Raw genomic sequence first — 16,985 nt, 5'->3', positions numbered from 1 at the left:
CAGAGCGGAGCATGTGCTGGATGTGTCCTAGCTTCCTTCTGCATGAGTACATGGAAAGGTCAATAGGAATTTGGCAGGCACGTTAACAGATAAAGCAAAAGACAAAACAGTAACAGCATTAAACACAACATTAAAAAAAAAAAAATCTGAGCTGAACTATCTTGAGAAAAATGGCATAACTGGAATGCCTGCTGCTGGTGTTGGTCACAAGAAGCCCTGGAAAAGTGCATCGGGGCTGAGGTAGATACAAAGAAAGCTGCCAGGGCAAAGGCACAGAGGGATTGCTCACTTCTAGCGAGCACACAGACACTATAAAAATAAAGACTCTGGCAGTATCTCTCCCTGCTGACATAGCTCTCTCCCTATGTTGTGTTTGCCCTCGCAGTGGCATGGAGGGGTCTGCGTGAGCCTGGGACAAACGTCCCCCCTCCACCCACTCTCTCAGCCTGTTGCTGCATCTGCCTGATGGTGCTGGTGATCCTTGAGCTTGGCCGCTGATGCGGGTTTAGTGTCGTGGTCCCTCGAGATGGAGATGATTCATTCCGCACCTTTGCAGGACTATTTTAAGGGATGCCGCTATCCCACTAAAGTGCTGGAGCCCCAGAGCAGTGGGGGCATGTGGCAGCCAGCCTGGGCCATCCTGCAGGGTCTGCAAGGGGAGAGCTCCCTCCCGCTGAGGTGGAGAGGACCTGGAGTCGCTCCACTGACTGCTGCGGTTGATCTTTGCAAACTTTGGGCCTTTATCCTGCCTGACCGTGGCTGCTTTCTTTTCTTGCTTTCCTGTCATGGCCACAGTTCAAGGTCTGGAGAGGTGTGTGTTGTAAGGGAGCTGGCGAGAAAGTTCTCCCGCCCTGATGCACCTCCCTTCCTGCTGTCCCACCACCCACGAGTGAGCTGGGTGACAATTTGGTGGGGGGAGCTGGTGGAGGGGGAGGGACAGGAGGAGGAGAGAGGGGAGTCTTTGCCTTAACTCTTGTTGCATCTCTGGCACTCAGTGCGTTCCCTGCCTGAACTCCGGTGGGACAGGACAAGACAGGACGGGACGGGCTTGCCTGGGGGAGACCTGCGCTGGTTTCAGGTAAGTTGGGCATTTGCTCATTGAGCAGATCTGGCTGGATGTGCGTGTCACGCTGGGAGTGCCAGTGTCTCTGGTCCTCCCACAGCCAGCTGCTGCATGCTAGCTGCCTGCCATGCTGTGGGGAGTGGGCCAGCAAATCTGCAAGGAGAAAAGCTTCCCAATATTAAGCAAAGCAAGAGAGAGCTGGAGGAGGGAGCAAATAATCAGTTTGGATCAACCCAGGGAAGAGGTTTTTCTTTTAATGATTCCTGTAGGAGAGGACAGGCAGCAATGCTCCTGGGGGACTGCTGGGAAGCTGCAGAGCAAAGGGATGCCTGAAGGATGAGTACTTGGTACTGAAGGTTGAGGCAGTGGAGAGAGAGAAAGGAAAGGACTCAGACAGCAGAAAGATTGAGAAGAGAGATGAGAGTGGGACAGATGGGGAGGGGGATGAAGGGCAGCAATGGCTGGGTGGTAATAGGTACAGGAGGAAAGCTGCTAGGAGTGAGGCAGGCTGTAGGCATTTCAGGTCCTGCAAACACGAGGCAGTGACTCTCCCTCCTCCTGTGCTGCCCTGCAGAGGTGCTGGCCCTGCTGCATTGACTTGGGGGCTGCAGCTCTAAAAGCTGTGCCTGGGAGTGTGCTCCTTGTTCTTCATGTCTCAGAGGCTTCATCAAATTTGTTCCCGTGTAGGGGTGAGGCAGAGACAGCACCGTTTGTACATGTGCTAAACTCTGGATCTGTGGGCATATTTGTGAACAAACCCAGGCAGAACACATGCGGGTTTCCTAACACCTGATCTGTGTCTCCTTAAATCAACAGTGCTTTTAAAGTAATCACTACTAATCAGGGCTTTTGTCCAATGCCATCGGAAATGCCATTGCCCCAGTTTTTTTCCTCTTTGACAAGCTGCTGATATGAGAGGCTGAACCTTGGACCTGAACTTTGCAGCTCTGCAACAGCCCAACTTTGCTGGATTCATGGGTACAGATGTGGTCCTTGCAGAGGGCAGGTTAACGAGCCCTGCGCTGTATCTCTACCTGCCCGTGCTCCTGGGCAGGGCTATAGGAAAGTTTTGGTGCCCCAGGTTGGAGAGCAGATGATACCTTGCCTCTTGGAGTGTGCAGGTGGGATGCAGTCCTGCTGCATTGCAATGTGGTGTTACAGCAGGCACTGCTAGGAAGGGGTTACGGCACAATGTGCCTTGCCCTGTGCGCCAACTGGAGATGGCTGAGCCTGCCCAGGGTCAGCCAGGTAGATCCCCAGCCTGCACCTGAGCAGGATGCAGGGTGCTGGGCTCCCTGTGCAGGGCTGAACAGGGAGCTTGGTGCGGGGATGATCATGGTGGGGAGCCCATGCAGCACTGCTCCGCTGCTCTGCGATGGCTGCGCGGGGCTCTGCCAAGTAAGCTGTTGGCTCCCCTCATCCTCCGTGCTGGGAGGCATAAGGTAACATGTCACCTGTCTTTTGGAAGAGTACTCTTCCCCCATGCTCCCCATTTCTCATCACTCTCATAGCAAGTGCCCTCAGGCTGTGCTTTCGGGAGGTTAGGCAGGGTGTTCCTGCCTGGGCGAGTTTAGCTAGGAGTGCCTATAGCAGTGTGATGCCAAATCCCCTGTGCTGCTCTCCTGCCTCTGAACTGTAGACTTTTGGAGACGTTGGCTACCAGCGGTGCTGGCTCCTCTGCTCTCCCGCCCCAAAGCAGCATCCTCAGGGAAGCAACTGCAAGGTTCAGATTTTAGGCACTTCAGAGGTTAGGATTTTTGTGCAGGCCCCCATGCACCTGCAGAGGGTAGCTGCTTTGCTGCCCACCCTTCCCTAATCCCTCGGCCTCCAGCCTCAGGCTGAACGCGGGTCAGCAGCAGGTGGCCAAGCCACAGCGGTGGGGGCTGGCAGCCTCCCTCCCTTTACGTGACCTGCCCAGGGCTGTGGGGTGGCATGCCTGGCTCTATGAATTTGTAGCCCCAGTGAGGGGCAGCACTGTATTCACCATGTCCCCTCCTACGGACTCTGTCCTGTCCCTGCAGGGCACCTCCGGGCTGCACCACAGGTCGCTACCCCACTGTGCCCCTGGTGCGCCTGTTTGCAGAGCAGGTGCGGGAGCAGCGTGGCTTTCACCCTCTGTGCCGTTCACCTGCTCTGCCCCTCCAGCCAGTGACAGGAGCCATGCTGTCCCCACACTTTGGCTGTGCATGAGGACCTTTGAGCAAGCCTGACACAGCTGCAGGACTTTGGCCAGGCACCTCCAGCCACCAGGTGGGTGGCTCCAGGGGCTCCGCTGTGGTCTGCAGGAGACCTGTCACTGTGGTACTCTGTAAGAAAGACGGATCCTGCCATGGTTGCACGCTTCTGGGCCTCCTGCTATGTGGCAGTGGATACAACCGGACTATGGGCTGAGTGGAGGCCTTGAGAGTATCTGGTTTGATGCAAAGGCAAAGGCTGTTTTCTGATCATATTTACACCCCATTTGTTGACTTCATCAGTTAGCCTTGATTTTTTTCTAGGCTGAAGTAAAAAACCACCTCTGTGTCTCTGTAGCCCAGAGCAGGGATGGTGAGCCATGGACACCAACAGAGACTGAACTAGCACTAAGAACAACAGCCTATGCTACTTTTAGCAAGGGATTTGCCACTGATCCTCAGGAAAGTCCAGCCACCATTAGGTACTTGGGAGGCTCTCCTGTCCTGGCAGCAGAGGACAAAGCAGGAGCCATTTGGTCCCCTCCTGAGCTGGGGGTGTGTGCTGTGACGGGTGATGCTCTATAATCCTTGCAGCTTGTATCATAGATGTACATGTCATTAGTAAACTCGCAGTTGCTTCTTATCTCACTCTTGCTGGTGTCAGTAAGCAGCAAACTCACTGACTGCAGAAGCGTTGCTCTTATTTCACGTTGAAAAAAATGTAAGCAGGATCTGATCCTTGTGACAGCCTCCCGTGCCCCATGAACCTTGCTGAGCAGATGCTTTGAGAATGCCCTGCAGCCCACACAACCTGGAAGTTAATTAGAAGGTGTAAAGAAGCCAACTAGCTTTCAACAGCTTGAAAGGAAAGGCATTTTAATTTCAACTGCTGTCCTGGAGTTGATCAGTTTTTCTCCTGCTACATTTTTCCTTGCCTTTCTCCTTTTTGCAGCTGGAGTGAGCCATTCTCCAGCAGCATTAGGGTGTGGAAGCAGCTGTGGTTGAAGCAGCTGTGGTTGAAGCAGCCATCCCCGCTCACGTAGCTGCTCTTAGATTGGCTGGAAAGCACTTACTTCTACTGCTAATATTTTCCTGTCCATCTTGCAGATATGACCTATTCCAGTAGCAGCCCCCACACACTAATCTAACCGGGTTTGTTCCTTAAGCTGTACCTTGGCACGGCTGTTCCTGACCAAGCCCTGGTTTTTCTGTCTCTGCTCCCGCAACCGCCCCCGCCTCCTGCCATCAAAATGCAACGCAGGATTTCAGCTGCCGACTAACTGCTGGCTCATATTGTGCAACCAGAGAATTTTCTGTGTCCTCCTGCTCCTCCTTTTGTAACACAGCCCAGCCTGCTTGCTTTCGGATTCCTCCTTCCCCACCTTAAATTGCAGATTACGTGCTTGGTTGCTGCTTGTTTCAAAAGGAAGCCAAGAAATATAAATGCAGGGCAGCTGTCTGCAGCGTCACCTGCGATTCTGCCTTCTGCAGCTCAGGCAGGACCTACGAGTGTCCCAAAGTGCTTTAAAACTGTGCTATCTCTAATAAGTGTTACCGGCTGCTTTTTAATGACATCTTTGCTGTTGGCTCTGTTTCACTGTTTGCTCTTGAGGTTGTTGTCCTCTCATTTGCCTTAAGATAAAACAGCAGAAGAGGTCAAACGGAGGATGTTATCTTCCCAGCAGTAGGAGCTCCTGTGTGATGGCAGTCAGGAACAGGCAGTAAGTTTGCGGGAAGAAAAGCTTTAGGAGAATCTCTAACAGCTTCTTCCTCTGGTGGCAAAATCCCAGGTGGCGTCTCTCTTGTCTCTCTTGTTCCTTGTCTCACCTGAGCAGCCCTGAATAAGGCAGTTTTGCCCTGGGAGAGGCTGAGGGTACCACCATGTTTTGCTTTCACAGGACATTTTCATTCCCCTCTTTTTCTGATTCCTTCCTTGCCCCTTTAGTTGCAGCTTGTTCCCAAATAAAGCTGACAAATGCTGTTCTCCTGCATTTCTGTATTGTGCTTTCAGCACATTGGACCCAACTGTGAGTATCCACAGGACTTCAGACGTGTCCTTGGCTTTCCTTGCCTGTTGTGGATCTTGAAGGATCTCATGGTGGTCGGTGTGGGACAAACACCGCCCAAAATTCATGACCAAGTGGAGACTGGGCTACCTCATTCAAATACTGAAGAGGGAACTTGTTGGTGTGGTCTGTGTTTATGGCTGCCTGCACGCTGTCTGCTCTTTTTCCAGTGCCTGGTGGAATCCAGGTGTATTCTTATTTTCTCAGCAATAAATCTCGTGGGGAAAAATGTGGCTGCCTCCATGCACCAAGCCAAGTACCAGGTCCAGTACCGTTTCATATGGAGCTGCCTGTTGCACTGGGCACAGAGGAAGCCCCCTCCTCTCTGTGGAAAAACGACAGGCTGGGTGTCACATCTGCAAAGGGTACTCCAGGCCTGGAACCTCAGGAGGCACCTCCTCAAAGTGCTGAGGGTTGAAAACACAGCAGGGCACCTCTAGAAGAGACTGGTGAGGTCAGAGGGAGCTGAGGAGGGAAGGTGGTGATGGTGGAGGCTGAGTGGGTCCAGAAGAGGGGTAGACTGGACTGCGTCAGGTGGTATCTTAACAGTTGGAAAAACTTTGTGGCAGAGGGGAAAAAAGAGACTGGGAACGAAGGAGTCGGAGGATTTTTCCAAACTTTGGTGAAGGAACAGCAGAAAAAGTGCAGGCAGGCAGCGAGGGGCAAAGTCTTTTCTCTGAACTCATGTATTAAGGAGAGGGGCATCCAAAGGGAGAAGAAAATGACTGCCTGTCGGGGAGGATGTAACACAGTGGGTGGCTGTGGCTGCTGTGGGAGAGCCAAATTGTTCCTAGCTGGAAACAAGAAGTTATTTGAATCCCCATCTGGCCTGAGAACATATAGGGGTACAGTAGGATTAGATGTTCAGGAAAAGAGCCAGGAGGTGTGTGAATAGGCTTTCTCATAGAAGCAGCAGGCAAAGCGGAGAGGGGAGCAGTGGGGATGAGTAATGCTGTGTTGTCGCTTTGTCTGGGAAGGGAGAAGCTGAAGCTCATGGAACGAAACTTTGGGCACCAGTTTAATCTACCACCCGTTCCCAGGTGAAAAGGTTTGATTCCATAACCAGGGTGTTTTCCCCCTTTTTCAAATAGGAAAATGAAGCCACAAGTGCCGCATCTCCCCTGCTGGTCTGTATTTGTCCCAGCCCTGTTCCCCATTGCAGCATCCCAGCTTCTGTCCTTCGTGTTGGCCTATTCAGGGGTCAGAGGACAGGAGCAGCGTCAGAGCCCTGGTCCAGGTGTCCCTGAGGTGGAGGCTGGTGTCAGGGTCGAGGCTGCGGGCTGGCACTCAGGGCATTCCCCTCCTGGGGTTAGGTGAGAGGAGGTGACTCCCTGATTGTGATCTTCCCCCACCCCCATGTGTGAAACAGGTCTAACACAAAACCAGGTAAAACACAAATATTAGTAGAAATAGGCTGGCTTTTGGAGCCACCTTGCATTAAAAGAATAAAAGCAAAGAATTAGCTAAGTCCTCTCCTGTCAGCTTCTTATGACATCCTCAATAAGCCCAGACTTAAGCATCATTGTACTTGATAATATGCCCTGGACTGCAGCAAATTGGAACGTGCCAAGGACTGTGACAGATCAAACACATTTCATTAAGTATGTGTTATTTTCTCTCTCACATTTGACAGTGCGTGGAGCTCTGCTCCTCTCAAAGATGAGGAGGCTGTGCTGCAGCATCTGAATGAACTGATTAGCCAGCTGGCAGGCCTTGCTGCAAGCAGGCAGTGGAGAAAGGGGCCTTGCCTGGGCTTCAGAAGCTGAGAAAAGACTGGTGGGAGGACCTGGTGTTTCCACCTCCCGGTCCAACCTGGTAGGCGAGATAAGTGAAGGGGGCAAAGTTGGGACTGGGAGGACCTCCGTGCTGGTGAGCTGTTGGTGAGCTGCAGAGCTGCTAGCTCTGCACCAGCCAGCATTTAGGGTGTGTGCCTTGATTTCTGGGTTGCACCACCTTCTTTAAATGTGGGGTTAGATGTTTGCATAAGCCTGTTAGAGGACTGATCCAACACCACACTCACGTGTAGATCCACACATGCTGTAGTACATAGTGGGTTTGGGGCAGCGCAAGACATACCAGTAAGTAGGTGCTTTCCGGCATACGGTCCATAAAGGGCAAGGGCTGGGGAAAAAGGGAGGTTGCTTTCTTAGTGCCCTTGCGCATCTGCATTTGACACTGAAACCGGTTGGGCCCACGGCGGTATTGCCCATGTGTAAGCCCTTTTTGGAAATAACTCTAAAAACTCTCAAATTTAATAGGGGACCAGAATCTTTCTGCAATGTTTTTGAAAAGGCAGCTATATAGCCTGGAGGATGGTCTTTGCTGACCCCTGCCTGCCCTCCTCCGAGGTTTATGCTCCCCTGTTCTTGCTGCAGCCCCTCTTACTAAAGGCAGTGTTAATGCCTTGCATGGGATTCAGAGACACTGGAAATCTGCTGCTGATTTCAAAGGGAATAGGATGGGCCCTTCAGCACCAAGGCAGATGGGAGAACAAAGACTGTTGTTGCCCTGGGCATTTAGAGAGCAATTGATGTATTACACTGTGAGATCTGGTTTCCTTTCTTTACTTGAATGACAGAGGGAGGAAACATGCCTTGTGCCAAAAACTGCTTGCTTTGCTATGAACATTCATTAAAAGTTGTCTTTTCATATGCAAGCATCTTTCTTTGCTCCAGGGCCTGATATATCCAGAGGGGTTAGCATTTAGAAAATCATTTCATTTGCACTGGGCAACTTACAGAAGCGAAAGAGACACAGTGGTAATGATGCTGTCTTGTGTGGAGTAAGCACAAGCATGGCCAACCAGTTCCTGCTCTTGCTTCCCCCTTGCCTCATTGAAAACTACACCAAAACAAGTGCCATGGTGTTTCTAAGCTACTGGGCCAGTTTGATGTTAGGACCACACTTGCTCTTATTCCCAGTAAGCTCAGACTCCCTGGTAGTCCCTGCTCTGCATGAGCCATCTCAAATGTTGATGGATAGGTTTGGTGGTCCTATCAGGTAGAGGGCATCAAGCATGGTGAGGTCTTGCTCATTGTGCTGACTGGGAGAGGTCCCTGGACTGAGCCGTGCTTGGACTTTGCCTGGGAGAAAGCAAGCTGACGTAGTCCAGAGCAGACCTGGGGACAGAGGAAGAAAAAGAGTTACGTAGCGTGGGTGATGCAGTTTGCTGTCCCTCCTGCTCCCTGGAGATGGGGATGTCCCTTTAGGAGGCATGGAGGGCATGATAGATGTGCTATTAAAAACCCTATCAAACCACCCGCAAACTGAATCTGTAAGTTAATGTGAAGGGCCAAAGCCCTGATTTCTTAGCACTCGCAGCTGGTAGGAATGAAAGCCTTTAGCAGAGATGCTGCTGCTTTGGAGAGGCTTGTTTCCAGTGTAGTTTCCTAATCCCAACATGGAAATGTGTATCCCTTGCTGATGCCAGTCACCCCTTCAAAGTCCAGCTTCTGCTCAGTGATGCCACCAGAGAGATGGAGCTACAGTTAGGGCTTCTGTGGCATAGTTCATCAGCTACTCTGCTCGTGTTAGGTCTGTGCTTTCTGGCTGGACTCACATGTGCAGCCCTACCTTAGGTAACTCATTAAAGCAAGCTTTTGAGGAGAATTTTTTTAGCTAAGTCAAAGGGAACTTTCTCTCTTCACACTTTAGTTTCTTCTCATAATGAAATGCCTGTAAACAATACGAAAACGTTGTCAACAAGATGATTCAATCTGGTCTGTGTGAGTTTTGGCTAGATTCAAATTAACCAATTAAAGGACTTTGTGTATGATAGAAAATTGTATCTTGTAACAAGCAGCCGCTAACTTTGCTTAATTAAGATGATGCTAAACGTAATTCAGGATTTAGTATAGACTGGAGAATGTCTTCCTTGTACCACCCTACAGGCCCAGCCACGTTCAGTGTGCCTTCTCCAACAGTGTTTCCACGGCTGGGCTTTTTCCTACCAACCTTTTCATTGCAATAATTGAGCTTGTCTAATCTTAGTACACCCTTTCCCAGACCTGGAACACCTCACAAGTATGAGGGCCTTTTGCTCATCTCAGGGGCTTTGTTTCCTTGCTCTGTATTCTTTGCAGGGTTGGGCATGGAGGGGGAGGTTTGCTGGTCATGCCTGTTTGCTGTTGAAGGCAGCCTCAGTCAAATAAATGTGTGTGCACCTTACTGAGGTGGCAGGCTGTATGGTAGTGTAATGTAACATGGTGTCCAGGGGGTCAAAGACAGCACTTCTGACAATACCTTGAAATAAGATGGTAGGTCGTCCACTCTTGTTCAGACTCTTAGTCCGCAAGATTTCTATCCTGCTCTCTGAAACCACTCCAGAAGGAGACAGTTGCTGTATAAAGCACGTGGGGAAGGGAAACCCCTGCCTCCATGTGCTGCTTCAGCTCCAGCTCCTTTTCTCTTCCTCTGAACTGCCGTTTCCGAAGTCCCAGCCAAGCTTCCAGCAGCAGTGGAGATGCAGAGCATTTAGTCAGTGTGCGGAGGGGCAGATGGAGGTACAGTAAGGCTAATGGTCTGGGAAGGATGAGGAAGGGTGCTGGGGGGGGGGGAAGGGTGAATTCGGGGTGAGTCCAGTGAAGGAATGATGCAGGTCGGTCCTTCTCATCTGACCAGTGACCTTTCCTCTGTCCCTTCAGAACAGACTTTCTGTCCCACAGACATAACCTGGGGAAAATGCTTCATCCTGACGCTAAATAAGCCATTTTCCCAAGGATGAGGAGAACCTCGTGGTGATACTAGGAACACATCTGTTGTGGTGACTGGTCCCCTGCCTCCTCTTCCCACCAGCATGTCCCACAGCAGCTCCCTATGTCCCATGCTCTCTTTTTCCTCTGTCCCACAGAGCCATGACAAGAGCTGCGGCTAAGGAAGGAGAGCCCAATGGGGCCATCGCAGTTCCTGAAGAGATAAAAAAGGAGGAAATGGAAGAGAGAGGCCAGTGGGGCAGCAAAATGGAGTTTGTGCTGTCTGTGGCCGGGGAGATCATCGGTCTGGGTAACGTGTGGAGATTCCCATACCTCTGCTACAAGAATGGTGGTGGTAAGTTCATAGCATGCATGAGCTGTCCTAGGTCTGTAGGCATGGCAAAAGATACACATGTACCTGAACCCATTTCTCCCGTGCCTCATGTGCCCCTACATGCGCTCCCTTGCCCTGTCCTCCAGCAAGTTAGCTCCTGCCAAAACCAGGAGGAGTAGCACTGAGGGGTGAATCCAGTTTCCCAGTGGGTACTGTTTCTCAAAGCAGTTTGGATGCTGAATTGAACTTTAGTAACTCTTCAAGGCTCTTGAGCATCTCAAGAGACAGATAGTCTTCCAAAACCATCAGAAAACTGTGAGTGGTCAAAAAGCCATCAGGAACCTCCTCCTACATAATTCTCTTTTCCTGCCCTCTGTGTCACCCCTACCTCTCTCAGGCCCTTGTTACAGAGGAGGAAAGGCTTTGATGGCGTTGGTATCCTTGCCAAGGCCTGGAACCCTCTTCGTTGCACTTGGGTGTCCACTTCCTTCTCCAGGGCACTTGGTCTCCTACCAGCTCTTCTCATAGGGCTGGCTGTCTTGTGGTTATTAGAGAAACACAGTTTTTTGTTGTGTCAGTACAACTCGATCAGTTCCAGAAATGAGGGAGGGTACCAGATACCCAACGCTGAAGCACCTTGGCTTGTCGTACAGGCAAATACAAGATGGAAGGGCCATCTTTGAGAACATGCGTGTGAAGGATTTTCTCAGAGGACAGGAGGAAGAAGGACATTGCTACCTCTTCCCCAGGAACAGTTCTCCCAGTGGTCAACCTGCTGCTAGGGAAATCCGTCCCCAGGAAGAGTTTGTTCCCCTTTCCTTTTGTTTCTTGCATGACTATCCTTTTCCAATAACACTGCAAAAAGATCACTACGTGGTTAAAAATTAAACTTTCTCATAACAATAAAATGAAACTGGGAAAGAGGAAGGGAATAATTGACTGTCACTAACTTTTCTTGGTGAATCAAAATCTAACTGTATAAAAGAAAAGGAGGAATAATAAATTACATGTCAAATACAGCAATAACTTATCTTTTGTTATTGTTCTCTAGAGACACCTTGAAATAACGCTTTGGGACTTGTATGTTCCCCCCACTTTAAACTTCCTTTCTTTGCAGACCATGCCACAAAGGCCTTTCTTTCCCAGGGTGTTGTGAGCTGTCACCAATGGATGAGTGATTCAGCTGTTGTTCTTCCCAGGACTACCAAATTCCTGTCCCCTGTGCTGTTACTGGAGTTTATCCAGATCAAGCAGGAGTCAATACAATGTCTCCTCTGAACCAAATGGGCGTTGGATAAGACGATGGTTAAAGAAAATGGAAGGAGTTTTTCTTGAACCTGGAATGGTTTTTAGCAGATCCTCCAGTCTCCTTCTCTGAGTTTTTGATGGTAGGCACTGGAGGTGCCAAAAGCAAGTCAGACCGGTACGGGTTAGTAAACACTAGTGGTGCATCTGATTGAACAGGCCATTCTGCAGTGATGCTTTGAGAGAGAAGTCATGGTTTTTGCATGGAAAATACTTTCTTGAGCTCAGATGATATCTTTGCATAGTTTATGCCTATGGTATCTGGTTCAGTAGTCTTTGCAATTTGTATGCTAATTAGTGTAAGTGAAAAGGCTACTTTTGTTCATTTTAGGTATCTATTTAATAACTTTTTTTTTTTTTAATTAAACTACTCTGGAATATCTAAGGCTGTGATTCAGAGGCCAACAAGGCTAGGCTTGGGAAAGATTAGAATGGGACAGTCCTTCCCTCACAGCTCACACACTGCCATTGTAGAAAGTATGCTGCTACTGTAGAAGGTACATTTCTCTCTCTAGTGCTCTAAGGAACCAGATGGCCAACAAACTAGTATGGGACAAGGCACTGTGTTTCCCATGACACTCAAAGATATTTTTACCACTGAAAAGGTTCTTGACATTGCAAAAAAGACATTTTCCACCTATAAATGCCACCCCCCCCCCGCCCACACACACACCCCGACCCAAACTGGAGACTGGTGTCTTGTCACCTTTCTCCACCTTCAGATAGTGAGGTGGTTATAAAGCTGTAAAGACAGGCGTCATAAAAATGATTGTGCTAACTTGCTGTAAAGCAATTGAGTGTAAACTTATCTATGGTTGCACTTTCAAATCTGATCTAATTGCTCAGCATCCTGAACTTGTTATTGACTTGTCAGGAAAGAGGGTCTGTTTCTGGGGGTCCCTCTCAGGGCTGAGTCTCCTCCAGTGGAGCAGCAAACTGAGGAGGAGATCACAACTGGAGTTTCAGCTGGTAGCCACTCTGGGATGGTTAAGACAGACAAGGCAATAGAGGTGGGAGAAAGCCCTCATTACTCGGAGACCAAAATGAATCAACCTCTGGGACAAACAGTATCAGAGGAGAGGGTTTGGGACCTGCTGAAAGGCTCATCTGTGTGCAGGATAATAAAGCTGTCTTGCAGATTTGGCATGCAGATAGATGTCTTGCAGCACCGAAAGCAGCAGCTGCCTCTGGTTTAGCACACGCGGTTCCCATTCCCTGCTCTGCAAACCTGGACAGACGCTGTGAAGCAGCCTCCCTCCCTCTGGCCCCAGGTCCCCTGCAGCTACGGCACAGCTGTGTTTAGGGGAAATTTGGATGTTGCTTGTTATTGTAACATTGTTGGCTTAAAAACAAGGGGAAGTGTTCCTAGTTGCTAGTTGTCATGGGAAGGCATTTCAGTGCAAATGCCTGTGCTGGCAGGGCAGGAGAGGGCCTGGGGGACAACGTCGGGCTCAGCTGAGAAAGGGGCCCTCGTCTTGGCTGCAAACAGCTGAGATGCTCTCCAGGCACTGGCGGTGGGAGGTACTCAGGGCCCAAAGTTTACTGTATGGGATGGCAAGTCCTCAACAGTTGTTCCAGCGAGGGAGGCAGTCGCCTTGGCCTGTTTGGAGGGGAGTGAGAGTTTGAAAACCTACACTACTGATGGGGAGAAAGACTGGGAGGCGATAGAAGGAAGGTCAGCAGTGAAACTAAGATCTCAGGAGAGATCAGTTTTGAGCAGAATAGGCGTTTCAATATTGGGTGTTTCAGTTTGGCAGCAGAACTGAAAAGAAGGAAAAAAAGTTTCAGACTGCTGAATAGGGCACTACACCTTTTTCTTTTTGGTTTGTCTCTTCTGAGGCATTGTTTTTGTTGGTCATTTTTTCTGGAAAAAAACCCTGCTCTCTTTCCCCTTCCTCTTCCATTTCATCAAGGGTTAATCTGAAGGTTATTTGAGGCTGATCTCTCTTAAGACATTTCTCTGTATTTTAATAAAAAATTGAATTTGAAGAGAGAAGTTAAACTTTTTCATTTTGAAAATGCTGGAAAGATACTCTGTTGCCCTTCCCCTATTTCTATTCTTTTGGTGCAAATTGCTTTTCAAATTTGACGCGAAATATGTTTCAAGCAAATTCATATCCCAGCAAATTTGTTACTTACCAAGAAATGTCACCAGCCTCCACGTTTGTATCCTCTGGGCAAGTGGGAGTTTTGCTGTGACTCCTGGGAAAGGCAGAACAAATGTGGTTATATGAAACAAGGACTCCTTTTGCTTCGCCTGACTCCTGCTGAAAGCTAGAACGAGGTCAGGAGAGTGAAGCAGGGAGAACTTCTCCAGTGCTGTCGTTTTTTATCCCCTTGCCTGGTTACTCCTTACCTCTAGGTTTTGGCCAAGACCAAATGCAGAAGTACTGCAGCAGCATGAGACAGACCACACTTGTATTTTTTTTCTGAGAAATGATGGTGTTGGAGACCTTGTTTTTTTAGCAGAGGTTGCACAGTTAATTCAGAGAAATATTTGTGTTTATCTAGCTGATTCTGGCTGTGGCCCCGGGTACCTGGCAAGGGGTGGTGGGGATAAGGTTTTAAAGAGGTTTCTGGGGCAGCATCTCACCCCTCTCTGCAGGAGCCTTCCTCATCCCTTACCTCATCTTCCTCTTCACCTGTGGGATCCCCCTGTTCTTCCTGGAGACGGCGCTGGGGCAGTACACGAGCCAGGGAGGGGTCACTGCCTGGAGGAAGATCTGTCCCATCTTTGAAGGTGAGTCAAGTTACTGGAATTGCTGACAGCACTTTCTAATAATTAGTGACTCAGAGCCTTTTTTTGGAAATGTTATGCTGTTTTTTTTCTTTCTCCTCTATTCTCCCTCCCTTCCTGTATCTCCCAGCCTTGTTATCCCTCCTGGTGCCTGCTGTGCATGCAGGGGCAGCGCCCTGAATCCACTGTAGGTTGGGAGGGCTTGTGATACTGGCTGGGGGCTGTGCTGGTCCAGGCGAGCTACGGTCTCTGCTTTGAGGTGCTCAGAGCCCGAGAGAGAGGAGAGCAGGATGGTCAGCAAGCAGGAGGAGGAGGAGGAGGATGGAAGTGTCAATACACAAACGCCTGCATGTAGTCCAGGACAAATACTGAAGAGAGAAGAGGATGAGGAAGGCTGCCTGGCTTATGGCACTTTCCTTGCCCATTGCTGTGCTCAAGGCTGCCGTGGCAGCATTTGCAGGCTGGCATCCTGCAGGCTGAGGGGGATCACAATGCATGCACCAGTCTGACAGCCCAGAGATGGGCTGGGGTGGTGCTTAAGGCACAGGTATAAGAAACAGGACTCCTGGGGCCCTGGGGAAGGTTGTTTAATGGTATTAATATGTTAATGAATCTAACGTCCACAATTCTGTCCAGAGGAGAGCTTATTTATTACCCATGTTTTGCAGACAGAGAAACTTGTGCTCAGGCAGATTAAAGGCCTGGCTAGTTTGCTCAAGCACAGGTGTGCAGTGCTGTTTGAAACTGGGGAGCCTGGGACCTCCTGTGCTGAAGACCCCTGGGCTCTGGCATGGGGCCTGGAGGTGGACAGCAGTGGCATCTCAAAGTGCACTGACAACCAGTTTTAAACGAACGAATTGGACCTTTCTGACCTGATTACCGTTCTGATGTCCCAGTGAGTGAAGGGCAAAAGCAGGACCCAAGACCAGAGCTCAGCTCTTAAGTTTGTACTTTTTTTACACCATACTTTATGCATTATATCAGCTGTGAGAACCATTTTTGTCTGAGTCTTTCCAGAAGGAAGAAACTCACCCGCAATTCTTTTCTTTAAAGGCTAGAGCTGGCTTTTCTGCAGGAGAGGCAGTGTAATGCAGTGGCATGGTAGTGGTCAGACAAAAGTTTTCCCATCAGTGAAAGGTTTTCTCTCTGTTCCACCATAGACCTGTCTAGAGATACCAACAATGTTTCCTGTCTGCATGCACAGTCACAAAATCCATTCTCTTCCCTGAGGTACGTCTTGCCCTATTCTCTAGTGAGCCATGTGGTTGGTGTTGCACCCTTCTTACCATGACATGGTCTGCGTCTTTGGGGTTAAGCCTGACGTGTTGGGAGTTGGTTGGCAGCCTTATCCTTACCTCCTTTGCTTTCTTTCACAGGAATTGGATATGCCTCACAAGTCATCGAGTGCTACCTGAACATCTACTACATCATCATCCTGTCCTGGGCACTCTTCTACCTGTTCAGCTCCTTCACCGCAGTGCTACCGTGGGCCAGCTGCAATAACCCCTGGAACTCAGGTACACCTTCCCTTGGTCAGCTCCTAGCTCCTTCACAATTCCCAGAAATTATCTGGGTTTTGTAGAAAATATGTTTTATTCAGATAAAAAGCTCTCATGAGCTGCAGTGTGGCTAGGGACTCCTGCAAAGGTGACTGTCTTCATTCATTGTGCCCAAGTGTCAGGAAGGGTGAGTGGTATGACCCTATGCCTAGCAGCAGGGGACAGTAAAACTATTTCCACATGGAGATGTTTTGGGTGTTGAGATTTCACTGAAAAATCTGTATTTTCTGGCAAGTGGGAGAGGCAGGTGGGCTGGGAGAGTTTTCAAGCCAATCTAGAGTCCTCCTCACATGGCAGGAGCTTTTCATTAGCTCTGGTACAACAATTTATCTTACAATTCCCTTACTCTACCCCACTCCTTCGGAGTTACTGGGACAGTTGCTGCCACGTGCTGAACAGTTTCCTTTGTGCACTCAGCTTTTGGCTAAATCAGGCCAGGCCTGCACTGGAGGATTTTGCCAGCACAGGTCTCCCAATGAAGGAACCACTAACACAAAACTCTAAAGGCACCGTTTTTCTGGTCTCATCACATCCATACAAGCCTCTATACCATTATATTGGCCAGGGGTCTCATCTCCTCATGCCCACAGTTCACATAACTGTGTCCAGCAGAGAAGACCTGGCTTTGGTTTTATTCAAGGCACTTGGGCTGTGCCCGGGAAGATGGGGTAGATGTGAGGTAACCCTCACAGATCTGATGTCCTTGACAGGCCTTTTTTACCATGTTGAACAGGTTGTTTTGCTTTCAGTGGAAAGCCAGGCTGGAAAAGGCTTTGGCAGCAGCTCAGTTCCCTCCCTTTTTCTCTTGGGTCAGATGATTAATTTCTGTGATGTGTTAAATTTGTCCACCCCATGGGCTATTCACTCACAGCTTCCTTTGCTCCTTCATCCCAGCAGAGGTAACCAGTCTTTTAAAGAGTGGATCTGATTCCAGCATGGGTTTGTTTGCGAGGAAAGCCACAGATGTTCTCGTAACAGGCAGAAGCTTCCCAGCCAGAGCTGGGCTTCCTCGGTTTTCCAGTGGATTGTCTTTTGCTTGCCAAATGCAAGATGAGG

General features: G+C 49.5%; 1 protein-coding gene across 1 annotated transcript in view; it reads left to right on the top strand.

Annotated features, from left to right (window-relative positions):
- The first annotated feature begins 796 nt into the window (after window positions 1-796).
- Window positions 797-16,985, top strand: part of LOC104020222 (sodium- and chloride-dependent betaine transporter) — a 42,491-nt gene continuing 26,302 nt past the window's right edge. The window contains exons 1-5 of the mRNA XM_009473608.2: window positions 797-811; window positions 996-1,078; window positions 10,153-10,349; window positions 14,239-14,373; window positions 15,747-15,887. Of these exons, the coding sequence (XP_009471883.2) occupies window positions 10,157-10,349; window positions 14,239-14,373; window positions 15,747-15,887 (469 nt within the window). The 5' untranslated portion in view covers window positions 797-811; window positions 996-1,078; window positions 10,153-10,156. The remainder of the gene's footprint in view (window positions 812-995; window positions 1,079-10,152; window positions 10,350-14,238; window positions 14,374-15,746; window positions 15,888-16,985) is intronic.

The sequence above is a fragment of the Nipponia nippon genome, unplaced genomic scaffold (genome assembly GCF_047370975.1).
Source record: "Nipponia nippon isolate SJK-2023a ecotype South Korea unplaced genomic scaffold, ASM4737097v1 scaffold_3, whole genome shotgun sequence".
Lineage (NCBI taxonomy): Eukaryota > Metazoa > Chordata > Aves > Pelecaniformes > Threskiornithidae > Nipponia > Nipponia nippon.
This window is presented reverse-complemented; position numbering and strand designations above follow the sequence as displayed.